Here is a 26,809-nt window from a genome sequence, read left to right as displayed (position 1 = left end):
TTACCATTTTTCATCTCCATTCAACGTAATGGAAGTGATTATTGTATTGCCTGCAATCAGTGAGTACTGCATGCTTATTGTAACAGTATTCAATTGGTAGCAAGCCTGATCCTACAGTGTCTGCTGGAATGTTGATTTCTATCTTTTACTAGCAACAGTGACAGAAAATCTGATCTAACACACCTGCATGACTCAATTCTTTGAGTCATTTCTCTGCAATGACTGGTACTTAAAATTAATATATGCTTATAATAAAGATATAATGCAGTGAAAATGGGTGATGACAAAGGCCTATGAGATCAACTTGAAGATCTTGTTAAAGTACAGAATGTATTTTCCAATTCTTTTTCTAGTTTAGAGGTGAATGCTCTAAGAACAGGAAGTCAGATATCCCTTTTTGTGCGGATTGTTATCTGTTCTATTGGAATTTCTAGTACAGTCTCAGCTTAACTGTGTTACCCTGTGTTGATGCAGAAGGACATAAAAATTGTGCTAGCTGAGCTGAGGTACCTATAGTAGCAGTTTATGATGTGCTTGAAAGTGCTACTCTCTCACTATTTAAAATCCCTAAGGCTTGAACCTGCTTTTTTTATACAGTTTGTAAACAATGTTCTTTATTATTGGGAAGCAGAAGTGCCCAAAGGGTGAGTAGCTGACTTGAGCCTTTGAAGGTTGTTGTTTTATTTTTCTTTTAATTTCTTCAGGTTCCTTTGCTGATGAGTTGGCCATATGATACTGTGAGGCAGGAGAAGTACAGATATAAAACTAACTTGATTTCCTTGATGGATCTATCTGCACTCCAGGGGATATAGTACAGTCCAGGATGGTGCCAACAGTCTTTTAGGCAGCAAATTCTTTCATTACTATGTAATTCATTGTCAAACTGTGAGCAGGAGGAGTACCATACATGGAGAAAGACAGGTTTCTCGACTGTTTGTTTGAGTCTTTCCAACCTACTTACATGGACTTCAATAGAACAGCTTCAAATTTTGGCACAGCTTCTCACTTTTCTAATGTAGAAATCCTTTGGCAAACACATATGTGTTTACATCTCAAACAGTTAGGAAGGATGGAGGAATGTGATGGCCTCTATGCTGACTTACCTCAGTTCCCTGGCTATTGATGATCTTATTACAAATAACACTTTAACAGCATGGCTGATATTTGCAGATTTCTTTAAAAAATTCTTTACTGGAGGCAGAATATGTTGAAATATCGAATGATGTCCTCCATAACTACAGTAATTTACCATAATTTTTGTTGCTAACGCTATTGTTCTGAGTGAGCAACTGGATACAGACAATGGAAGATAGTGTGCCGCATGGGAAGCTGAAAACAGAAATCATTATTTGTAGCCTTTTAAGTTCATTCTTACATCTCTCCTCTGACCGTGATCACCTGGCTCTTTTTGATCTTCTTACTCTTAATGTATTTCTGTTCATGCAAATAAAGTCCACAGAAACCAAATGAATGAAAGGCAAAAGTTACCCCCCAGAGGAACCATAGTCTCTGTAGTCAGGTGAGAACACTTAATCATTTATCTCTGTGGTCAAGGAATAGTAGACCCACCTTTTCAGTCTCCGGATATGAAACAGAAATGCAAGGAAAAATAAGGTAAATAGTGTTTATGGTCCATTCATTGGTTTTACCTTTGATGCTGATTTGTCTCTGCTTTGTACTTGATGTTGTTCACATGTGCATATATGGTGTCTAGAGCATAGAAGAAAACATAGCTATCCTGATGCTTAAGGATGTCTGTGTGCACTGTATAAGGGGGTTCTGGTAATTAAAAAATGAGTTTGTCAGTGCCTTTCAAGAGTATGTAAAGCATGTAAAGCCAGACTTACACATTTGTCAGCATTATACATTTTATGTTTCTACAGTTCATCTAGACTTTACTTGAGCACTAAGGTCAGTTAGTTTTTATAAAGCACTTAATCAAGAGCGCTGGTATTTGGAACTGCCAGCTGTGCAGACAAAAATATCAGTATTGTGGGTGTTGTCCCAGCTTATAATCAGTGGTCAATTTGCTATCAAAGTATTTTGTGTAGCATTTTGTTTTCCTCCATATCATACAGCACTGTAGTTAAAAGCCTATTTCACTAATCGCGAAATGATTTGATAAATTTGGTGATATTGTTTAGAGAATAGAGCTAAAGAGAAAAATAGGCGTGGTACTGAACTCTTATAGGGAGCTTACAGTTGTCAATAATCTGGTCTTCTTAGTCATATGCTGTTCAAACTAGGATGGAAAGTGCCTAAATAAGTAAGTATGGAAACACAGGTAACGAGAATAAATCCTGGGAACTGAAGACATGGTGAACACATGGATAGGAGTTCTCCCTTCCTTTGCTTTGCTATTTTAGGGGATTCACTAAGTAGGCTAGTTTGATTCTGTTTGAAAAACGAGTCTGAGAAGATACATTTGATCAAAGATTTTCCAGTGAATGCAGCAGGAGGCCAGGGTAACAGTATGCAGACCATGAGACAGGCACTGCATCAGTCTTGCTTGATGTTCTCTTAAATTTAATATAGGAATTTCAATAATGTATCCAAAGTATGCAGAATCTGGGATGCCCCATTCCCACAGACAAGTCTGTAGATGAAGAAAGCTGCAACTGATTCCACTATGTAGCTTCTTCCTGACCTGCTGTTACAAAGTGAGTAGCAAGCTCAAGTACATTCACTGAGATGTCATCATTTAAACAGGTCTGTTAAACCACAGGAGCAATCTTCTCAAGTGCTTTCATGTGGCTTTAGACCAGAATTGCCATGTTGTGCAAATTTATTTTTCTTCAGACTGTTAAATTAATAATGCTTCTTAAGTTTTAAGGAAATAGTTTTGGTAGAGAGATAACTGAATAAAACCATTACTATTTCTATGAAAAATCTCCCCAGAATCCCACCTGTTAAATAAAGGAAGTGTCTACTGCTCTATGGATCCAGTTCAGTTAAAGACAGTGAATTTATTATGAATTCCATATCTGCAATACTATTGGTAATGAATTTGCTGCTACATAATTTAATACTTCATTGAAGACAGACAAAATTCTGTACAACAGTTACAAATAACAAAATTGTTTTGACAGAAGTTACTCACATTCAGTCCAATATCCCTGGGCTTTAACAGGTCTATAAAAGAGGCAAGACTTAATCTTTGAGAAAGTCTACTGAGACAAAATTTTGGGGATTCTCATGTACATGAGCTCTGGAGCCAGAAATGTGATATTAACATAATTGTGCCTGAATTTTATAGCCTTTCTGAGAATTGTGCAGTTTCTTATGTCTGATGGCTTTTAAGTATTTAAGCAGTTCTACTGTGCGCAGAGGCTCTTTTCAGATATGGGAGCTGTGGCGATTTGGTGTAAAGGAAAATAATACTCAGCTCTTTGATTACAAAAGGTCTTGTTGTTATTAAGAGTAAGATGGAGAAATTCAAATAAATCTTTAGAACTTCAAAGCTTCACACATCGCATCAAGTTTAAAACTTTGATATCCAAGTGGGGCAGAGTACAGAGGAGGTGTTTTAGTGATCTAATACCTAAAAACAAAAGTAGATTAAGAGAAATCCAAATTTGGCAGTGGCAGCTGCAGAGATTGTAAGGATGACTTCATTGATTGTGACTTTATGGTTTCAGTGTGGCAGTTAATCAAGAATTCAAGACTTGGTTCTGGGTACGGCAGAGAATTGGTGACTAGATTTTTGCATGTATGTGTTTCTGCTTCTGTTATCTGTGCTAAGCATGGCAAGAATTATAAAGCCATTGTTCTTTGTCTCCCAAAGTCAGTAATTCAGGATGAAAAGGGTTTTCTTTTTGAAGAACTCAACTGTATTCTGAATACATAGTTTTAAAATCATGGATGTTAGGTGAAGTGGCTAATCAATGGTTTTTATTACTTTTTAACAAGTTATTGCATTCTGGATGCTTACCATTCTTCATGCTCACCATGCTTCAGCAAGTATTTGAGCACTAGCCAATTTTTAACATATACAGCAATCTTACTAAAGATGACAGTTTGCTTGCTTTTAGTTCCTTCTAAGCTTAAGGGCTTGTCTTGAGTTCTACTATTACAGAAAAGAATGTCACTGTGGTTCAGCTATGTTTAGATGATGATGCTTCACAGCCTCTCTGACTTCTTAGTCCCTGCTAGTGTAGCACACATAGCAGTCAGACAGCAAGGGGCACTAGCGCTTCCTCATGCACCAATTCTGTGCCATCGTCACTGGCATGATGAGTCAGGCTCTCATTTAGTGGATAGGAATAGAAAGTGAGAGTATATTATAGAAAGTATGAAGGGAATGTAACTGGAAGATGTCACTTCAGAATTATCCCTGCCTCTGAAAGCCCTGTGCACCTGGCAGATATATGGTCCTCTGAGCTGCAAGAGATTCATTTGTGCAAACTCATCTCAGTTGTCTCTTATTACAATCACACACACAGTTATGGAATCGTACACATTGAAAGGGACCTCTGGAAATCATCTAGTCCAACACCTCTCCTAAAGCAGCTTTCCTAGAGTAAGTTACACAGGAAAGTGTCTAGGTGGCTTTTGCTTATCTCCAGAAATAGTGCTTAATGAAGCTGTCATGCCAGAGATCACTTAGGCAGTGAAGCTTTGGAGAACCACAAAAAGGCTGTTTGTTGAATGACTTGAAGGGCTTTGCTGTCTCAGAAGAGACAGCACCTTGTTGTCTGGGATGATTTAGTTTGACAAAAGCCTCCAGCAATATTGTGTATCTCCAGGCAAGGCTTGATATAATTAATTGTCTCTGTAGATACTGTTATGTAACCCTGGCAGAGAGCTTACAGCTGTGTGTGCTTGATGAGAAGTCCCATTCAAACGGTTGATGTTTTAAATAGAATGAATGTAATAAATTTGTTTCAAGAGCTATCAGTGGCCAAATACGAAGCCTGGGTAACTTCAGCGGGTGACTCATTCCCTGGTTATTTGACTTGACAGAATTGGCTAAATCAGGTTCTGTAGGAGTTGGTTGTCAAACAAGACTTAGATCTCCCTTTCTCATTTGCTCATGAAGCAGAGTTAGTGGCAAGAGATTAAATGTAAGGTATATGATGTTAGCTAGTTGTGGCGTCACAACCAGGTTTAGACTAGAGTGAAAAAGAAAACACTCTAAATCCACCTGCGTCACTTAGCCATGCCTGGTTTTTTGCAAAGTGATGTGCCTTTTTTTATTCAGCAGAACTATTTTGTTGATTAGTAAACACATCCTGTAAGCTGAAAAGCCCTAGACTGGTAGGGCCTTCATAGGATGAAACCAACTCCCATTCTTTGATGGAAAACTCTAATTTTAAGGGTGCCAGTTGTTTGTTAAGTAAGATTTTTGACTGAGATTTTTCTTTTGACCTGAAAAACAACCAAACAAAACATCCCTGGAGGACTGAGTGAAGGAATGTGGTGTATATATTTTAAATCATTTACTCAAGTGGGTATGAATTGCCCTTGTTATTTATGAGTTCATATCTTAGGATGGTTGGAGCTTTTCTTTTTCCTCCTTGAGGAGAAGAGTGAGGTACTCAGAGCTAAGGAGGTGTATCTTCATCTTCAGTTCATAGAACTCTCCAGTGTGGAGATTGTGGAGTAATCCCTGTCCTTTAGGAACCGGCAAATAATAGAGTCATCATGCCAAATCAGACCTTTAGAATATGTGGCACACTTATCTTTGAACCTAGTAATTTCTGACACCTCATAGCGTCATGATGCATCCGTAAGTTAAGAAAAAAACTTAGCAGTGGTATATGTGAAATGATGCCACCTGGATTGGTCAGTTTAAGCCTCTAGGGGAGAGATTTCATTGCCCTTTCTTTAATATCCACCGTGACAAATGTTTGTCCTGGTCATGAAACTGACTGATCTCTATTAGAACTACAAGTGCAGTTCCTTGCATCTAAACTGTCTGAGACAGCAAATGTTAAAAGCCACTGCAGAGTGTGTGGTGTAACACAGCTCCTTGTAGTTATCTGTTCTTTGCTATCTTGATTGCCCTTTATTTAGATGATCCCTTTGATCACAAGTAGCACCCAATAGTTACGTACATTTAGCTGAGAATGAAGATGTATTCTAAATGACAAAGTAGCAGACTTCAGCATATGCCCAGGGATGTTGGCTGACAACCCCTGGTTATATGTTAGCCTATTCTTTCAGAGGTTGTACTTAGTAACTAAAAACTCACGACATAGGTTGAACCTCAACCAACCTGGTTGAGCCAGAGGCTGAATCTGATCTTTGTTCTATGCACTTTGAGGCTGAACTTCACCAGTTTAAAAGGTTTCAGGAGGCAAGATTTGCTTTTCACTCCCAAGACTAAGACTATTAACTGGGAGGTGAAGCTTGTTATGTATTTTCAAATATTTACTGGTTTCTCCTTCACAAACCAGCACAGTTGGATTTTGTCTGAGACAAAATGCTCCTTTGAAACATGCCACAGCATGTTATGCAGCAATTCATATGATCTTTTGATTTACTGGATAGATGAGAATGTCATAGGTGAGGTTATAAAATCTGATTGGCTGAGGTAGGAAGGGACCCTGGGGGTTCACCTTGTCCAATCCCTGCTCAGGTTCTCTATGTTGAACTCCAGTGGACTCTTGTCAGCCCACCTCTCCAGCCTGTCAGGTCCCTCTGGGTGGGAGCATAACCCCTCAGCCTATCACTCGCTCCTTCCAGTTTTGTGTTACCTGCAAGCTTGCTGAGGGTGCACTCTGCCCCATTGGCCAGTTCATTAAGGCTAATGAGACTTCGTACTCATGATCAGGCAAATAAACAATACAATCAGATTAATATTTGCTTGATTATATGGTGTTAAATCTGAAGAAGGAAAAAGAAAAACAACTAAAAACATCATAAATCAAAAGTGAAGGACTGTGAGCTAAAAGTAGAATCATGACATTTTCCAGAAGTCATCCTGAGGGAGGCAAAACAACTGCAGCAGAAGTTGATATCTGAAAGAATAAGCAGTGGCTCTTTTTGGTTTATATTTTAAGAACAGAAGCTGAAAAGATGAAAACAACTGCCTTGTAGTTAAGAATGACCCTTACCTGGGCAATAGTGGGGTCCTTCCACACACAGCATTTATAAACCTCACTTGAATTTTCTTGATCACCGAATGGGTAATTACACAGATAATTACAAATCTCCTACAGAGGTCTGTACAGCTTGTAATATTGTGTTTCAAAATCTAACAGGTTACAAAGTCTTTAAAACAAACAAACAGGGGAAAAAGAAAAAAAAAATAAAAAATCTTGAACTTGTTATGTACTTTTAAAGTACTTTCTATTAGTTGTGGGAGGAGGTTTTCCTTAGTTATCTCCAGCATCACCCAGCCAGTAACACTGCAGCTCATGAAATGACTGTGTTGCAGAAAAACACAGGATCCTTTATGCAGTATTGGTCTTTCTTTTTCTGGCATCTAACAACTATTAGGGTTGTCTTCCCAGTATTATCTTTATCATTAATAGTTTAGAGTGTTTTTGTTCTGCAAGATATTGTTCTCAGTTTGTAAAGTATTATTTTCTCAAACTTCACTGCATGAAACATCTGCTTGTGCCAGGTTGTTTATGCACACACACATCTCTAACAGAATATTTTCTCCTGAGAGCTCCGGGATCCAGAAAGCCTTTGAGTTGCTTCTATGTGTAGTTCTTTAATCTGTTTTGTTAGGAGCTCAGATTACAGAGCTCTTTGACAATGGGCAGCTCTTCTTCATGGCACTCCAGTGAAGCTCCATTGTTACCATAGCTGCAGAGGCAGCCTTTCCAAAGTCTCACTAAAAATTAGCATGAAGTAATGAATATTCTTACTTCTTATTGTTAATAAGTATTCAAGGCATTACTTAAATGGATATTATTTATTTTATTTTATTTATTTAATTTTCAATACATAGGCTGGAACAGTTTGCCCAAGGAGGTTGTAGATGCCCCATCCCTGGAGACATTCAAGGCCAGGCTGGATGTGGCAGCCTGGTTTGGTGGTTGCCAACCCTACACATTGCAGGGGGTTTGAAACTGGATGATCACTGTGGCCATTTTCAACCCAGGTCATTCTATGATTACTTGTAGGATATGTTGTTAGACAAATAACTACAGTGCTATAATGTTGTATGCCGAGACTAGCAAAATACTAGGCTATTGATCATCTGGAACAGAGAGCAGAAATAGTGTTTCCTTCCACTTATTAATTTTGGAGTGCCCTAGAAATGCAGTGGCAATCTTAAAATTGAATCTAATCTTTCAAACAGATTTTTTTTTGCAAATCTTATGTGTCATTGACATGTCTTCTTTAGGAGTGCTGGTATCCAAACTTTCTTTTCTTCTAGAAGGTGAGAAGAATTGAAGACTCTACCAAAACTTCTTTTTTTTTTTTTTTTTTTTTTTTTTTTTCAGAGCACTGGAATAGTAAATGGTTTTGTTTGCATGTGTGGAATTCCCCAGTGTGAGAAAATCAGTGTAAAGTTTAAAAGAAATGAAGAGTTTGCAGGGAGGGAAGTTGATTCATGCTGTTTGGTAGATGTTTCCAGTTTCCTAGCACTTGTTGCTGGGTATAAATACAATACCTGGTAGCAAAATAATTCAGCATTGTTAGCCGTGTTCCTGAAATGAGTATGCGTATACAGTATGCTCAGGGGGAAATGGCTGGCTTTTTGCTGCCCTCCAGTCTTCATTCGGAGCTGTCACATATGATACCTTGTAGAAGTTGCTGGTTTTGCTTACATCCAGATTTTTACTGTGAGGGTGCTAAAAGGATAGTGCAGGTTCAGTACTTTTCCTGTCCTACTGGCTCATACCCAGGGACACAGCATGGCTACCCTTCTGCCCTGTCTTACGACCCTCTGCTTTTCAGGAGCTCTGTATTTTGCTGATCATGGATTGCTTTTTTAGGGAACGCTGCTGTTCCATGGTCAGTTTGGCAGCCTCAGTTTGCCCCTTTGCTCCATGAAAGTCATTTTCTTCTGCTCTAAAACAGAAGCATTCATTTTGTTTGCAGTTGAGAGTCACAGCCTGGCATCTGCAGGTTGTGCACCCAGTTCTTGTGGTGTCAACAGTCAGTGGCCTCTACAGGCAACAGGGTTGTAGATTATTGCCAGAAAAGATTTAAAAAAAAAAAAAAAAGAAAGAAAGAAAACTTATGGTAAGGCTGTTATACAGACGGTTCAAGAATGTTCCAGGAAGACTTAATTACCATCCAGATGTGTAGAAACTGCAACACAATTAATAAACAAATGGATAATTGTAGATATCAGAAGGTATTGTGTCACGTAGAAAGCAGTAAGCGTGTGTTTCTGCATAGCCTGTATAGTGAACTTCAAAATCTTTCCAAAGGTTTTGATAAGATTATCAAAGGCATTTAAAGAAGCAGAGTTCTCATGAAGTTGCAAGGAAAGTCTTACAGATTAATAATTAGAACGCAATAAAAATAAATCGTCTCTTTCCCAGTAGAGAGGGGTTGTCTGTTAAGTGTCTCAAGGATATTTGATGGAATTTATACTTTTCAACCTTTCAATTAGTGACCCAGGAAGAGGCTGAATACACTGATAACAGAAAATGATTCAAAGCAGGAAAAATTTCAAGCTAGCATAGGGACTTATGGAGGCTCTTAAGATACTCCATATCATGTGAAAAAATAATGGATGAATTTCCATCACTAGATGCTAACTGCTGTCATAAAACCTAAACAGTATATAAACGTACATACTGATGAGCCCCATGTGGATTATTCTTTTCAGAAGATAGATCTTGATGCTATGGGAACTTCACAAAGTTCAATGGTCAACAGTAATGAAAACAAACAAAAGTTGCATTTCAATAAGAAGCCACCAATAAATCTATGATTTACCTATATATAATATTCATTTCTGGCAACCTCTTTTCAAAAAGGATTTAACAGAAATGAAAAGGTATAGAAAGAAGCAGTATGATGGATCAAAGGCATCAGAATGATGACGATTCTGATGATTCTGTAAAGTGAGAAGTATATAAACTAATTAGTCTGATTAGAGACTACTAATGGAGTAGTGCTAGGTTTTTTAAAGTCAAAAATCGTATAGAGAATGTGGGTTTGGAGTAGCGTTTTCAAATTCTCATAGAAAAATATAACCTTTCCCTAGTACTTCAATTATATCTGAAATAAAGTACTGTTTGTTTGGGGTTTTTTGTTTGTTTATTCATTATTAATCAATATATTAAGATCCTCCCAGCTGAAGATCCTACAAAAGCTAAAGATGTAAGTGGACCTGAGGAGACTTGGACATAATCACAATTGATCAGTCCAATGTTCACTGTTAAACAGTGAACCAGGTTCAACTTCCAAGTTAAAGAATGCCCAAAACCATAGAGTACTAAAAGCTGGGACAGTGTATTAGGGACAGATTCCTGAAGTTGTTCTTCTCCCCTACATAGTCTTTATCTGCTGCTGGTACCAGACAATGTACCATCTGTTCTCTGGTTTTGTCTACTTCCACTGAAGGGAAGAGCCCGGGTCAATACTTGGGAACTTCATCTTAAATGTAGGAAGCCCAGCTATGAATGCCATGTTCTGACTGCCTCCACAAAGATCATCAACACATAAAGTCCCCATCTTGAGTAATTCTCCTCTAGTAGAATAAATTACTGAATTTTTATAAAATGAGTATAAATTGATATCAACTGCCTTTTTAAAATGGGAAGAGGTCTTTAGTTTCTTTTACATTATGTTTATCTAGTTGGTGTCAAGTGATAAAGATACAATGAGAGTATTTTTAGTTTGTCTTCTGTAATACAGGGAACAAGTTTCCATTTATTTTATTTGTCTTCCTTTAGTCAGTGTCACCTTTACTCTTATTCTTCCAATAGGTGTATATTTATTTTTCTTTAAATAGTCTTTAAACAAGCAGAACTTTTGATTTATGTGTATTTAATATCATTGGTTTGTAACTTGTCATATTTGCTGTTTGCACGCTGGTTGGAAATATCTTTCTGTTAGAGCTTATCTGCAGAGGCTGCTGTGCTTCAGTTTTCTTTTTCTTTGCTTCTGTAGGTGACAAAGTCCACAAGGGAAGGATCCAGTCGAACACGCCTAGTGCCACAACCAGGCTTGTCAGTTGGAACACCTCAGGTCAGCCTCCGATTAACAGACAGTAGTTCATGTTTGAAGGAGATGGATTTAACAGATGAAATCTCCTTCATTAACAGTGGTGCATTTTTCTTCAGGTTAGTGCTTCCTTGGTTTTTTTTGTTGGTTTTTTTTTCTTATTTTTTTGTCTTCATATTTGTTTCGTTATTTGTTCTGTAGCTGCACCTTCAGCTCTGAGTGCTTTGAACACATCATCTTTTTTCCATTGATGCACACAAAGCCAGCATGGTGTGGTATAAGGCAAAATAACATGTGTGTCTCTGTGGAAGCACACATTCCACCAGGTGCCTTACAAAACTGGATATCTGCTTTAGTTTGCCATTCAGATATAAATTTACCCTCATATGCAGGCAATCTGAATAGTGAAGGAGGGTAGGGCCTATTAAATTCAGGCAGTAGAAATGGCCCCGAGCACAAGATCCAATCAAAAAGTAGATGTCTTATGTCAGCATTTAGATCTGTTTGATCTGCTTAGTTTAAGTTTTAGCAGAAAGCTGAACTTGTTCCCATTCTCAATGCAAAAAGGGATGGAGCTTTAGATGGGGCTTTTCTTTCTAACTGGGATGGTGTTCTAGATGTACTAGAGTTGTTCAGACAAGACAGAAAATAAAAATATGTCTATAGAGCATCTATATCTGTCTAAAGATGTCTTTCAAAGTCTGTGTAACATATCATGATTAGATCTATAGTTTTGATTGATGACATGTTACCAATGAGGTGAACAGGTGACTGACAGTTTGATTTCTTGTAAAATTCTTCCATGAATTGAGTGTTTAATTCCCTTTCCTCTTGTGTCTAATGTAGAACATCAAGGATTCATGTTACTGTGGGAAACTGCTGTATGCTACTGAAATATGAGGTTGACCTAATATGAGAAATAGTGTTATGTACGTGTCATGAAACATGACACCGCAGTGTCTCTGCATACCAGGGCAGAACACAAAGCAGTGACAGTGCTGCCAGACACGTAACTGAGTAGCTTCACTGAGTAAGTGAGAGATGGTGTGCTATTCTCAGCTCTCCATTGTGTATTGTGAGGTGTAAAGGGAAATGAAGTACTAGAGAGGTGAAACAAAGGACTACCGAGTCTCATGTTTAGGAAGGTTTTGATGAGTGATGTGTTTCTTGAAGTGTCTCAAAAAATTGTGATTCTTTTAGTTGAATGGTCCTCAAAGGAGGTTATTTGTTGTTAGAATTCATACTTTCCTGTCAGTGTGTTAGAAGAGTACTGCTGAAGTTGGGGATAGTTGGACTGATATTGGCACAGGACATGAACTGCCAAATGAGATGTCTTTGTAAGTAAGCAAAAGCTGACAGTTTCTGTGCTGAGTCCTCAGAATAAAAGATGTCTGGATCTCTAATTCTACCTGGGAAATGAATAAGCTGTAGAAAGTAATTCTCTTGTAATCCCATGTTGTTCAAGGGCACTGTAGTTTTCTGTCTCATTTCACAGTTCTGTGTGTGTTTATCTAACTGGGTTGAGTTTGTATCTGCACTGCTGTTAGCTTCTAGTATTCTTCTGTCAGTAATCCGCTGCTGAAATAGGTAGTGCTTGCTGCTTTCTGCCAAAGTCTAGGACAGCAGATTATGGGGCTGGACAAGTTGCAGAGGAGGAGGCCCTTTGTCACCCCCTAAGAGGAAGAGTAGAGAGAGGTCTAACAGAACTGGGTAGCAGGATGTCTGTTCATCCAAAACCGTGATTTCCTGGAGTGAATGTAGTGCAATAATATACCAGGAGTGGTTTTAAATCTGTTTTTGGCAGCCTTGTGTCTCTCCTGTGGAATCTAAGCTCACTGTATGACATTATCTAGTTATATTTCTGTGCAAGGCTACAGTAGTTTTCACCTGTTTCAGCAGAAGGACTCTGGCATCTGATCTAAACTATAAAGTGCTTTACAAACACACTGCTAGCCCTTGGGGGGGGGTGGGGGGGGAGGTCTGTCACAAAGTACTAGTAGTTCTTAAATAAATGTTATCATTGTGTAATTATATGTAATTATCAGATACGTTTTAGTGAAATGACTGTATCTGCTCAGTTATCATATGATCTTTGTTAGAAAAGAATAAAGGTTGTTCTTGGCAATGATAATCTTTTGCTGTTTCATGAAAATGCTTGTGGTTTGTTCCTGTTCTGAGCTCAGATACCATGATATGGGTGGATTAGGAGGGGATGAAGGGTTATGATAGAACAGTAGATGCAGAACTCCACCTTTAGCAGGCTCACACGTGTAAAAGTGAGGAACCAACCACACACAGGCCTGTAAGGTCCCCCCAGCAATAACTGTAACAGGTCTTTCATTTTCAGTCACTTTCATTTTACGTTAGAGAATAGGTCTACGGGGAGAAAATGAGAATTCTAGCTGTTAAGCAATGTTTAATACTATTTATAATGTCTCAGTATGTGTTTTATATAGCTGACATTAAAAAGGTGTTCTGCATACTAAGTAGCAGCTGCAGTTGAGACTGTATCTTCTGGAATGGCTTATTTTTGTGTTAGTGTTGAAAGATGTGCTATGCCTCTTTACAGGTATGATATTCCTCATTGCAGAAATCTTTTGAAAGTGCTGCTGTCACTTGAAATAAGAGAAATATCTGTTGCAGTCAAGACATACTGCAGAGCATAAAATCTGCCTCCTGTTCATGACTTGATCTTAAGAAAATGATATTATAAAATTGGTATGGTGTTTTCTTTGTTCTGGGTGGTGGTTGTTTTTTTTTTGTTGTTGTTGTTTTTGAGCAGAATAGGTAGAGTAACTGTATGTACCCATAATCCCCACTAGAATACAATGTATGTGATCTCTTGAGAATTACATTATTATAGCTGTGTGCAAAGTGGAAACTGCTAATTATGCACTAACAAAAAAACATACCTGTCTTTGAGCAAATCCCAGAAAATTAAGGGAAGAAAAAAAGAAGGGATAGGAGAGACAGACTGGGAGGAGCAATCCTTGTGACTAGCCCTGCAGAGAAACACCTGGGGGTCCTGGTGGGTGAAAAGCTTAACATGAGCCAGCAGTGTGCCCTTGCAGCTCAGAAAGCAAATGGTATCCTGGACTCCATCAGAAGAGGGTTGGCCAGCAGAGGCAGGGAGGTATGTTGTCCCTCTCTACTCTATCCTCATGAGCTGGAGTACTGTGTCCATGTTTGGGGCTCCCAGTACAAGAAAGAGAGAGTTGTTGGAGAGGGTCTGAAGGAGGGCCACTAAGATGATCAGGGGGCTGGAGCACTTCCCCTACAGACAGACTGAGGGAGCTGGGCTCGTTCAGCTTGGAGGAGAGAAGGCTGTGGGCTGACCTCATTGCAGCCTTTCAATACCTACAAACAGGAGGGGAGTCAACTCTTTACAAGGGTAGTTAATGGCATGTCAAGGGAAAAGGTTTTAAGTTAAAGAAGGGAAGATTTAGGTTAGATGTCAGGGGGAAGTTCTTTACCAAGAAAGTGGTGAAGTGCTGGAACAGGCTGCCCAAAGAGGTTGTGAATGTCCCATTCCTGGAGGTGTTCAAGGCCAGCTTGGATGGGATCCTGGGCAGCCTGGTCTAGTATGAAATATGGAGGTTAGTGGCCCTGCCTGCAGCAGAAGGGTTGGAGTTTGGTGATCCTTGAGGTTCCTTCCAACCCAAGCCATTCTATGATGATTCTATGATGTTTCTACGATTCTATGTGTCTAAAGGTTCTAAAACTTCAATACTTTGAATAAAAAGTTCAAATGGATTTTACTTCAGGATATATTAAGATTTAAGTGAATACAGAGGTAGGAGGGCCTCTTACAAACACTGTTGTTAGCCTTTCATGCTAAAATTCATTTAACAGCAAAGAATAGTAAAAGCTTTTAGGCAGGAGGGAGAAGGCTTCCTGCAGACCAGGTGCAGGGCAGGAGATTGCTGATGGCAAGCTGAAACAGCTTTCCCAGTGCTGGCTCAGAAGTGCCAGATGCTTGCTGTCTACAGACTTTTGTTTTCACTAATATTTTTGCCACAGAAGGGGCACTAAAATAGGCTTTTCCACATACTGGTGTTCCTGCATTTAATGGAGCTATATATGTCTTTGCAGTTCTAGTACTGTTTTCAAGGAGGATTTATCTGTGGGAGGGCACCCTGTTGTTTGCCAAGTTGTTAGGCCCTGTGCATGCTCCCTAGGTGGAACTATTGATCTAAGGAGTGCTTACCACATACCTTACCTTACTGGTAATCATCAGGTGCTGTGAAATCTGCATATGTATGGCGGACAAACTTTGTGAAAAACACTCTGCAGATTCTGGGAGTTGAAGCACTAGAACAGCCACTGCAACCGTTCCGTAAACAACCCGCCTTCTCCAGTACCTTCTAGCCATCTCTTTGTGTGCCAAAGATCATAAATTCTTGTTTGCAACTGCAGACACAGCTGCAACGAGATTTGCCAGCACAGATAACCTTTGTTGGCTTTCTAACATGTGCAGATTCTCTGAGAGTTTTGTTTACATCAACCTTTTGTTCACAGAGATGCTTATATCTGTCCTGTGTTCTGCAAATACATGCTGTGTTGTCCTCCTTAAAATGAAGGGTGGGTTTGTGTACCCTTGCTGTGCACTCTTCTTTACAAGACTGCATGTTCTAGCTGTTAATTGCTGAGTTATGAAAACACATGTATTTGTACACTGAGAAGTTTGTGCTTACTATAAACACTTTCCCTGTTTGTTGGCTTTCCTTTCAGCAGCTGCGGTTTAAAACCAAGGCAAGCCAAAACGTACCATTATTCTCTGGCATGTGATAAGAATTTGGGTTCCTGTTGTTGCCAGAACAAATCAAGCAGGGGGGCTGGTGTTTGTTTAGCTGACTATTTTGGTTTAGGCTTGGGGTTTCTGCAGCCTGCCATGGCAGTACATTCAGTCCCTATCCAAAGTAATAATTTGCCTATCACTCAGGAGCCTTGCTGCCAGGTTTACATACATACAGGACTGCAGCCAAGACACACAGGATTGCCTTCTGAAAGACCCAGATTCTTCGAGAAAACTGCTCAGGAAAGGAACAAAGGTCTAGAGGGAGTTTGGTGGGGAAGTGGTGAGAGTGGCTACCTTCTGGATGGTTTAGCAGCAGTCTCTGGTACACCCTGCTTGGTCCCCTGACTGGGGATTTCTTCAGTGTAAGGTATTTTTGCTGTTTGTCCCTTTTTCTCTTTAGGTTGTATTGAGTTAGTTTTTCCAAGCTGACTCATTTAACTTTGAAAGTACATTTGTCTCCACCCTCCTATGCAATCAATTCCCTTCTTTCTTGCATTGTGAGATGCTGGCACTAGGAACTGCATTACATAATGAGTTGTTAAGAAAAGCTTTCAGTTTTCTAAAAACACAGCCACAAAGACATGTGATTTATGTTTCTCTCCAAGGTAGGTGACTGTGAGTGGTGAGTCAGGGTGTGGTGTCAGCTCTTCCTCAGTTCTTCTCTGCTGCCCATGTAATGACAGCCACAGTAACATGTAATTATGTAGATTTTTTCCCAAGCAAGTCACCTGGGTGGATATCAGTTTACTTTTTCAAGCATTTGCACCCTGCACAGGTTACTGATTTAGATTAGGCTTTACCCATTAGGTACCTTCCTATTTATGTCATCATTTTATTTCTGCCATTCTATACAAGATTTACCTGGTCACAAATTATGGTTCGTGGGATGGAGAACATCTTACATCTGATCCCCTGACCTGTGCTTCAGAAGTGGAGGTTCATTTTGGAAACAGCAAGAATCATAAGCCAAAGGTCTGACCCCTGATACATATAAAAATCAGCTCTTAAATGCCATAAAACATATAGGGGGGGAAAAAGTTGTTCTTTTAGCTGATAAGCAAAGTGCATTAGCTCTTCCCATTTCTTGGGACAGCATTCAGCAGCCTTAGAATCTAGAAAGGGACTACCATAAGTTCACAGTAATTGAGTAATGACCTGAATTGTCTCTGAGTAAAAAAAAAAAAAGCCTCCCTTACATATCTCAGGTATTGCTCTCACAGCTAGAAGGATTCTTTATTTTGTCATCTTGTTCATTTCTTTCTTATCTGCTTTTGCAGTGACAAGAAAGTCCCTTCATCTCATGAAGCTGGTAGCTGATAATAGTTCTTGCTATACAGGAGTTGTTGGCAATTTTGAGGTCCTTTTCAAACTCAAAGATCAGCAACCTCTCATGGGAAAACACACCATGGATAATAAGGAATTTAAGCCTACTTTGGAAATTGATTTGTCTTCTGTATTTGCATTTAAAAAAAAAAAAACACCTGTCACTATCTCTTTTACTAGTATCTAGGGAAAAGGTAGAAACTCTGCACTGCAGCTTTACATACTTGTAGTGCAATGAGTGAGTAGTTCCCTTTGCTATAGTTTCTTCAGCCTGTCTCCTGGTGTGCCCAGTGCATTGTTAAGCTGAGGAAGGTCATCACAGCATGCCTCATTTCCGGTAGCTTTGCAGAGCAAGCAGTTTTCAGTCACCTGAAGCTGTGAGGTGCTCTTTCCTGTGCTGCTTCCCAGAAGGGACTTTGGCCTACTTCCTGCAGCCAGGCTGCAGGAAGATCAGCATACCGAGGTCAGCACGTTCTCAACCAGGTTTGCTTGCTGTTGCAATTTCCTGGTTCAGCTCCAATAATTTTACATTTGGACGTTGTGTTCAGCACATTGCCCTGCATGCTGATGGAGTTCAGCAGTGACTTCCCATTACACACATGTATATTTTTAATCACATTGGTCTGCTTTCTGTTTAGTAAGAAAAGACTGGAGGTGGCAGGGCAGTGATGTCATTCAGTGCTCGTCACTTTGCTTGCATCTGTATCTGAACAGGTTCAGTGTTGTAAAATTCTCCTCTTTCATGGTCAGTAGCCATGACAGATTTCCTTTCATTTTTTTTCTGCTGTGAGGAATGGGATTTCTGACTAACTGCTTATCTGCAAATTGCACTTTCTCACATTGGCTCAGTGCCTTCCTCCTGGCTTGAAAGTGCTGCAGTTGGAGGTGTGAAGATAGTTCTGTTTCTGCACTAAAGTATTCCTTGGCATTCTGCACATGCAGGAAGCGATGCAATTGCACTAGGGATAACTCCAAAGAGAAGCCACTAGATGATTATGAGGAAATCACTAAGCACTGCTTGGATGTTGACAGTTTCTACTTTGACAAGACTGCTGGAGACAAGAGACTCTACCAGTGATTCCTTACTTCCTTTCACAGTCTCCAGGTTCTCATAATGCAGGAGTTTTTTGTTGCATGTGGAAGGATTAGTATCTCATAAAGGTCACATTTTTATGGTCATGCATTAGGGTTAGGACTCACCTTACTCTGTTGGGTGCACTTCTCCTATGTTTTATAACAGTTATAGATGCTTCCTTAAAAAAAAATTAAAATTAAAATTAAAAAAAATCAAATAAAAATCCAGAAATCATTAAATAGGAAAAAATAAAGATAGAAATATGAATTAAGTGCTCACCATTCTGAGAGGGCTAGTGAGCATCATACAAAATAGGGGAAATGTCCTCTAAACTCCTGCTAGCATTCCACTTAATGATGTGTTTGATTTGGACAATGTAGGTCTTTTCCTCCAGGCCCGTGCAGGTGAGTTCAACATTTGCAAGCTTATAGCCTTTCTCATGTTCTGGGTGTTCCTCATACTTAAATAAGGGCTTACACTGAACCTTTTTATTCCCTTTGCTATCCACTCCTATCATTATTCAGACTGGCCTGCAGCAGAATAGGAGCATGTTTGCTTGGGCACATATGGAGTGGTTAGTTGCAAAGCTGGCGATACATGTGACGGGTACAACAGAGAACTGTGCTGCTGGTAACATTACTTGAGCCCAGCATCATTGTATCATGCTGCACACAAACAATATTTCATGTTGATTGATATACGTGTATCTGAGCACAGAAAAGAAACACAGGATTTGAGAGAGCTGTTCTCCAGGCAAATGCAGTCAGGCTGTGATAGACCTGGTCAGAGTTGTCCTCTGGCCAGGATCTCTTGCTTTCGTGGTAGATGTGTCTTCCAGCTCTAGACAGAGATCAAGTTATTCTCACCTAGCTCATTCCATACCAGTACGTCTCTTCTGCCAAGTCTCAGCCCAGACATCACTTCCTATCACCAGTCTTGCTTGCCAGAAGGGCTCTTGGGACACTTTTGCAAAGTGAGGATTCCTTTCTGTTATGTCATGAGTCCAAGAAGGGGAGTTATTTCTAGAAGATTTTCTGGAGGGTAACTCTTCCAGACTGCCTTCCTTGCCAACAGGGAAGGTTATTTATCTTTCAGTGAAGTAAAAAGCCATATTGACAAAACTTAAATTGTGAGGACTGCTCATGTGCTTTATTCAGCCTCAGCAGTTTGATGTACCATACCAGTCTGCAAATCCATCAGCCCCTCCCACTCTCTCCAGTATCATCCCAGCTGCTTCTTGGTCTTGAATTCACGTTAATCATCTGACAAGAAAACAGCTTCCCGTTTGAGTAGCAAAGGAGGTTTGTTCCCCAATGAGGATGTGATTGCAGGCTATCTGGACCCCAGATATAGCTCAGAAGAACCAACTCATTAGATTAGCTGAGATTTAAGAAAAAGCCTGCATTGAAAATAACGTGATGGAAGATCAGACTTCTGCTTGTTTACTTAGTCTTCCATGCTCTGGCACTTGAACTAACAGGTGCAAGGGAAGAGCCTACTGAACTGCAGTACAGCACACTTTACCGTGTTCCCACAGCACATTAGCTGGCACAGCCAGTCATTACGTGATGCTTTCACTGAAAACCCTTTAGGAACCTGCTCCCAGTCCTCCCCCTTCTCCAGGATGGAGGCCAAGAAATAATTTCTGGGCTATCCCATGGGGAGAGAGTCTTTAGAACAAGCTGAAGCGGCTGGCAGTGGGTGTGGCAGTGCTTACAAAGGACACTGCTGCTTAATGGAAAGCTGCCACAGCAGCTAACCTAGGGCTCCTGGGAGCTTGGGATGTCCTGTTCTGTGGGAAATGTACTTACGATCTTATCGGTTGGCTGAGGTGAGGAGATCTGAGAAGCTTCTCATTTACTTTCCTCCTTTTCCAGCAAGTTTCAGCAGTCTTAGTATGAGCATCCTTGAGTGACTGGTCCTTTCCTCCTCACATTTGAAAGCAGCTTTTCATTGCAACTCTCTCAATTAGATAATGTTGTGATAGAATGCATGTAAGACTGTGAAAAGTATGTACTTTGTTTGTTCTATACTCATTATTTAATACTTTTAGTAGAAATCATGGATTTTTATTTTTTTAAGAGATTTTTGAAATGGGTAATTTGGATTATTTAGAGGAATAGTTCTGTAACAAAGGACCAAACTATCACCCTTCCTCATTACTTATACCCATAGAATCCCATATTACATGGAAAAAAATTAGCCACAGAGATGAGGACTAAAGTGATTCCCTTTACTTTGACAGCAGACAATAGTGTCTGCTATAACCCCATTATTTTCTCATCCTTTATGAATGATGGCTGAATAACTGTCTGCAATCTGTTGCTGATATTGAGCTCTTTCACTCTGTCTTAACTGACTAAAAAGCCCAAGGGAGAATCCAGAGAAACCACAATAGCAATTGATTATATATTAAAATGTGCCAGAATGTTCTCATAATTGATAGCATGTGTCTCATTTGAAGAGAAATAATGGCAGCAGTATCTGTGTGTTGATACATTTTTAGGGTCAAAAGAAAACAAAATAAAATTCCAACATGATTTCTGCAGGTGAGAGAACCACGGCTCATTCTGAATAGATTGCCACCTCAATTCAGTTGCTGTGGTTGCAATATAACATTTATTTTATCCTTTCTTTGTCCATTCTTGATTCTAAAATTCCTCTTGGTAGAAAAATGTGTTTGATAAATTGTGTCAGCAGTTAGTCGTCCTCACTGTTTAAAAATGTCTCGTTTCTAGTCATAATTTGTCTATCCTTGACTTCCAGCCAGTGGATCTCATTCAACTTTTGAGTGGTAGTTCAAATATTAACATTTCCTGCCTGCATACACGGTCTGTTTAATTTGAAAAGCACTAAATGTGTGGGCGTTCATTTTTGCATTCCCTTTCTGGGTTGTCTCTGAGCACTCTTCAGGTTTTCACAACTTGCTTGTGAATGGGAATTCCTGAACTGATCAGAGCCCTCATTAGCAGCCACACTAGTAACAAATTAAAACAGCTTGTCCAAGTGGCAGTCCATGTTGATGCATACATTGGTGACATTAATCTCTTCAGCAAAATAGTGACTGAGAGCTTGTATGGAAATGCTGCTCTAGCATGATGTTGTACCCCCCAGATAATGCTAAGCATTCTTTATCCCAAATTTCACTCCTATATGGCTGTACAAAAGCATGCACACAGCACACAGACAGAACCACCAGAACTGTGTTGCGTTTCATTTCTGTTCATTGAGAAAATCAGTAGGCAAGATAGGGCTGGATACTAGCCTTGAAAATTCAGTTAGTATTCACTCACTTTCAGAGGATTGCCTATTCACTGGAATTTATTTTTGACAGATTAGTTGCTCTTTCTTCCTATTCCTGCTCTTTTCCCCCATCTGTGTTCTTTTGGACAGGGTTTATTTAATCATCTGTCTGCTTTGTTTGGACATGAAGAGCTACAGTTTCCAAATATGGTTTTTATTTACTTGTGTCTTGCTCATTCCATATGTGCACACAAATCTTTTGGTCTATGTGAAGTTTTCCAGAGTATTTTGCATTTGTAATTGCTGTTGTTTATATGCACAGATACTCTTAAGAGAAAAATACATGTATTGATACAAGCATGTGTGTGTAAATGGTGGCACTTTAAAATTTGAATCAGTGGTAATTTGAAATGTTCTTTAATTTTCAACCTGTTGAAGATGTGGTCATATCTTTGTTTTTTGCTTTGGATTTCGTGTTTCTGCAAGGGGGCAATTATTAATGTACCTTAGTAAGTACTAGAACAGTACATCAGTAGCATTAAGCAGAACTCCTGCACCTTAAATAATTTATGATTTTGCCAGACCAGGCAAGATTTTTTAATAATAATATTTAATTTGTGAATGACAGTGAAGTGAGCCAAGGGATAACTGCTTTTCAGAAGGCAGACACAGCTACATCTTCATAAAGTCCATTAACTAAATCAGGTATATTTCCAGTTTTTGCTGATCACAGATTCTCTTCTTTTGTTGCTTTATATGCTGAGAAAGTTACTCATTGTGCAGCAGTGTGTGGAAAGGAAAGAAAGAAGAGAAAGCAATTCTATAATGGTGATTGATTGGACACTTCCCTTCCAAATGTGTGTTCATTCATTGATAGCAGAAGAGAAACAGAAGAGATTATTCATCTTTAGTTCCAGCCAGTGTATATTTTTTTCTTTCTTGAATCTCAGTAATAAATCTTCAGATCAAGTGGTGTGAACCCAGATGGTGCCTTGCCCAGGTGCTGAAGTGTAGTGGCATGTGTTGGCATCGGGGGAATTTAATCATTTTTACTACTATTTGTTGTCTGTTTTTCTGAAATAGTCAAAGTACATTCGGGAATGTAGAGTCCATGGAGAAGATGCTATGCCTGTCCTGAGACCGTTGTGTCACCCACCATGCTTACTTTATTTTCTGGAACATGATTTTCTGTGGTTGGATGAGAACTGCATAGAAGTGGCGGCTTCTTTCCCTAATAAGCATTTGATGATACACAGTTGGGTTGAGTCCAGGTTTAAAAGCCTCCAGTGGGGATGGAGAAGGGTATGTGGCTGTATCCTCCACGTGTTTATTTGGTGGTACCATAAATAGCCACTGCAGTGAATTGTAGCTGCCAACAAATGGTTTTGGCTTTCTGAGCAAGCAGTAGGGATGTAAGAATTGCATACAACTTGCAGAAGAGGCTTTGTTTTCCATCTTTGACATGGGAAAATAGATTTAATGAGTATGTATAACCAAATCCCAAACAAAATGTTGCACAATCCGAGGTTTCATATGTGATAATCCTGTTTGAATTATGCAAGAGGACTGGGGGAAGGGTAGTAATCTTTACCTATGTCCAGTAGCACATTGGCTTTGGCATAAGAACATCTGCAGAAGGAAATGGAATTGTTTGGAGATAAGACTACAATGTTCTGACAGCTTTTATCTGCTTACTGTGTGCCACAAATACATTGCTTGTGGTTGTACACATAAGTGGCACAGATTAAGTATTAAGGAGTTTTGTGCTGTTTCAGCAGGGTGGCAGATTTAGAGGGAACTGATGCAAGGTGATGAGCTCTTTCAGGCTTCTTCCTGCTGTTTGAGGTGCAGGCAGCACTGATGTCATGAGTGGTTGGCCTTTGTGCTTCAAAATATTTCTTAACATTTCACTCCCTTTGATATTGAGAATCTTTTATTGTAATACCTGCAGATCTTCCAGAAAGAGTTTAAACCCTGGGAAACCAGCAGGGCTACCAAAAGTCCAGCAGATGCATTTTTCATCTTGTTTTTAATGGGTATTGAAGTTTTATGCCTGTGGGTGTGCAGGGAAGGGTCTGCTACAATACTACTTTGTCGTGATGTTTTCATCAATATTGAAGGTGCAAATAAGGAAAGAGGATAAAATTGGAAGCCTATGAAGGGAACTCCAAAAGAAGAGAACAAGAATGGGAGGTAGATTTGATGGTGTTGATGGCACAGGGTGCACTGAGCAATGTCATAGTTCTCCCAAGGCATCTGGTTGATCTTAGCATATGGCCAGGAACTGACCTTCACAGATGCTAATTCATAAATTAATCTTTTTGGTCATTACAGTGCTTCTTTTTGCTAGTGAATTCTTTGTTGTGGATGTTAGCACTTCTAAGTTCATTTATACAAGCAAGTCACATGGAAGTTGAAGCAAAATAGCTAAGAAATAAACTGAGAGCACAGCAGCTATTAGTTATCCCACTTGCATTTGTTCAGCAAGCTGCTCCAGAGAACCCTGCTTCCTTCCCTATGTAGATGAGTCCTTTATTAAATGTGAATTCATTTTTTTTCTTGTTGTTTTAATTGGCATCCTCATGGTAACATTCAGTTTACAGGAGTGTAATAAACTATGAATAATTCTGAGTATATAAAAAAAGGCTGGACGGGAAGGGAGTAATTTGATTTATCATCAAACCGTGAAACAGTACAAGGTGCTTTTGTTTTATACTGAAGCACTTTTGTCTATCAGAGTAGAATCTTCCTTGCATGATTTCAGTTGCTTAAGCATGCTTATAGCACATTTAATTTAACAGGAAGTCATGAAGATATTCATTTAATTGACACAGATAAGAGCAGGCCAGATCTCTGAAGGCAGAGTGCTTCATCAGCATTGCTCCCTTTCCAGAAAAATAAAGGGGCCCTTTGCTGTGCCTGGCATGACCATGCTGCAGCAGAACAGGCTTGTGCTGAGGCAGTGGACAGAAGCATTACTAATGCACTTCTTCCAGCAAGCCTGCTGACAGAAGCAAATATTAAACAGTTGAGCATACTGAAGCAGAGCCACTTCTCAAATGACCTCTGTGTTTCCACTCCATGCCACCGCTTTCTGAGGCTGCAGCTACCTGCTGCTTTTGCATTGAAGATACAGAACACTCCTGCCTCCTGCTGAGAAAGGACAAGATCTGTTAGGCGTCCATGTAAAATGTCCTTCTGTTAATCTGTGAGTGCCTGTGGTTTCTCTAGAAAGCTGCTGTGGCTCTTGCATCATTCTCATGACCTACATCTGTATAGAAATCATAAATGTACAGGGACTTAGCTCTTGCCACAGCTTTCCCCCAAACCAGTGCTAGTTCTCCCTGGTCTGCCACTGAAGGCAGGTGTATTTTTAATACGGACTTGACTTGTAGAAAGTTGGTAAGCCTGGCTATATGGGAATTAACCACCGGGCTTTTACCACCTAAAATGTCAAAAGGCTCCATTTTCTTGTGCCCCCTCATCAGTTCAGGATTTTCCCCCGATACTGATAAAATAACATTGTTCAGCAGCAGAAGTGTTTGTTTGATGCTAGAGAAAATTGAAGGTGATTCCTTGGATTTTTTGGGCAGAGGAGGTTCAAAGGTTAAACTTAAAACACTGGGTATGTGCCTTTAGAATCCATCAGATATCTCAGTGCAAGACCTTGCAGATTTTTTACTGTGTGCTTTCCAAGGCTGCTATGTCATGGAAGAAATGAAGTGTAGCACGCTATTGTGTAGTGTTCTTTTCCACAAATTTCTACCAGGTAAAATGGTCTGATGCATTGATTGAGAGCAGTATTTGGTCAGCAGCCACAGATACAGAAGAGACAGTAGTTCTTGAGGGTGTCCCACAGGGAACATCAATAATGTAAATTCTACTTCTACAATGCTACCACTTAATTTCAAATAGTAAAGGAAGCATTCTCATACATTCCTTCAGTGTGTGTTGGGATTCATCAGCCAGCTGCTCCATAACAGTCACACTCCAGTCGTACCTCCTGCAGTATAAAGGGACACTACAGTCACAGTGCCCATAAATGCCTACACACAGCAAAGACAGGCACAGCAGCGTGGCATGGTGTGTGCAGAATGCTGCATCCATGGGAGTAGCAGCCATCTACTGGGGGATATTCACGTGCTTGGGGCATGATGGTCACATCAACTAACATTGATACCCAAGCTTTCGGTGGTGTTTTTGTTAGAAGGCAGCATGCTGTGGTAACTAGGCTTCTGCATGGGACATTTCTTGTGTATGGAGAGCAGCCAACGTCATAAATCTTTAGAATAATATGTGTATGAGTTTGTTTTCCTCTGCAATTGTGCTGAATGGATCAAATTTGTAACAGCAGCGCCGGCACAGCAGCTCAAAGAGGCGATTGCTGCTTCGGTTATCGGGAGAGTAGGAATAACCCAAACTGTGATAACAACACTCGTCTTATCAGAGAAGCAACTTATCCCCCTCCAGGATACGGCATTCACACAGAGCTTCTCTCCCCGGTACGCGCTCCCCCGGGCAGAGGCCCATCCCGCAGGCAGCTCTCCCACCCACGCCGCAATGCAGCGGCGTTGCCAGGCCCCGGTCCTTCATGCGGGCCTCGCCTCCGCCGGCGCGGTGCCACCTAGGGGCCAGCCCGGCGGCAAGCGGGGGCCGGGCCGGGCCGCTCCGCATCGGGGCGGGCTTCGGGAGCGCCAACCATCGGCCGGCGGCCCCTCGCCCCTCCCCGGGGCCGGGCCGCGCCGCCGGCTCCCCGCGGCCAGGCGCTGCGGGCGGGCGCGGCCGGCAGAGTGACGGCGGAGCAGCCCCATGGCCAGCATGGCCTGCGAAGTCATGCCCCTGCAAAGGTACGTGTCCGGCCGGCTGCGGGGAGAGCCGGCCGTGCCGAACGAGGGGCTGTCGTAGTGAGGCGCTGGGGAGAGTGTGTAACGAGGGGCTGCGGCTGTGGGAGGCTCGGGGTGCCCGCGGGTCTCCCCGTGGGGCTGCGCGGGATGGTCGGTCCGGCCCGGAGGAGCCCCGGGTCGCGAGCCCCTGGGGGTCTCGCCCACGTAGGGCGGTCTGTGTGTGCGTCGAAAACACAACAGGGAGGTTCGGTTTTTGGAAGAAAAGGCTGTTTTGTTTCCCCGGCGCTGGGACACGCCTCCCTTCAGCACCAGCTGCGAGCGCCGAGCTGCTCCGGCATGTGCCGTACGAGAACGGATGGCTGCAGAGGGGTGCTGGCATGGCAGCGCCCAGAGCCATCCCAGGGCCGGGGCATAGTACGCCGGGCTCTCACAGAGACCCTG

General features: G+C 40.8%; 1 protein-coding gene across 12 annotated transcripts in view; it reads left to right on the top strand.

Moving 5' to 3' along the window:
- Window positions 1-26,809, top strand: part of FAM13A (family with sequence similarity 13 member A) — a 112,231-nt gene that overhangs the window by 31,675 nt on the left and 53,747 nt on the right. For 9 of the 12 annotated variants that reach the window (XM_015861213.1, XM_015861219.2, XM_015861214.2 and 6 more), the window contains one exon: window positions 11,032-11,204. In XM_015861213.1, coding sequence (XP_015716699.1) covers window positions 11,032-11,204 — 173 coding nt within the window. Of the gene's footprint in view, window positions 1-11,031; window positions 11,205-26,258; window positions 26,372-26,809 lie in introns of those variants that run through there. The other 3 variants (XM_015861222.1, XM_015861221.1, XM_015861223.2) reach the window with 2 other exon arrangements.

The sequence above is a fragment of the Coturnix japonica genome, chromosome 4, assembly GCF_001577835.2.
Source record: "Coturnix japonica isolate 7356 chromosome 4, Coturnix japonica 2.1, whole genome shotgun sequence".
NCBI classification, from domain to species: Eukaryota; Metazoa; Chordata; class Aves; order Galliformes; family Phasianidae; genus Coturnix; species Coturnix japonica.
This window is presented reverse-complemented; position numbering and strand designations above follow the sequence as displayed.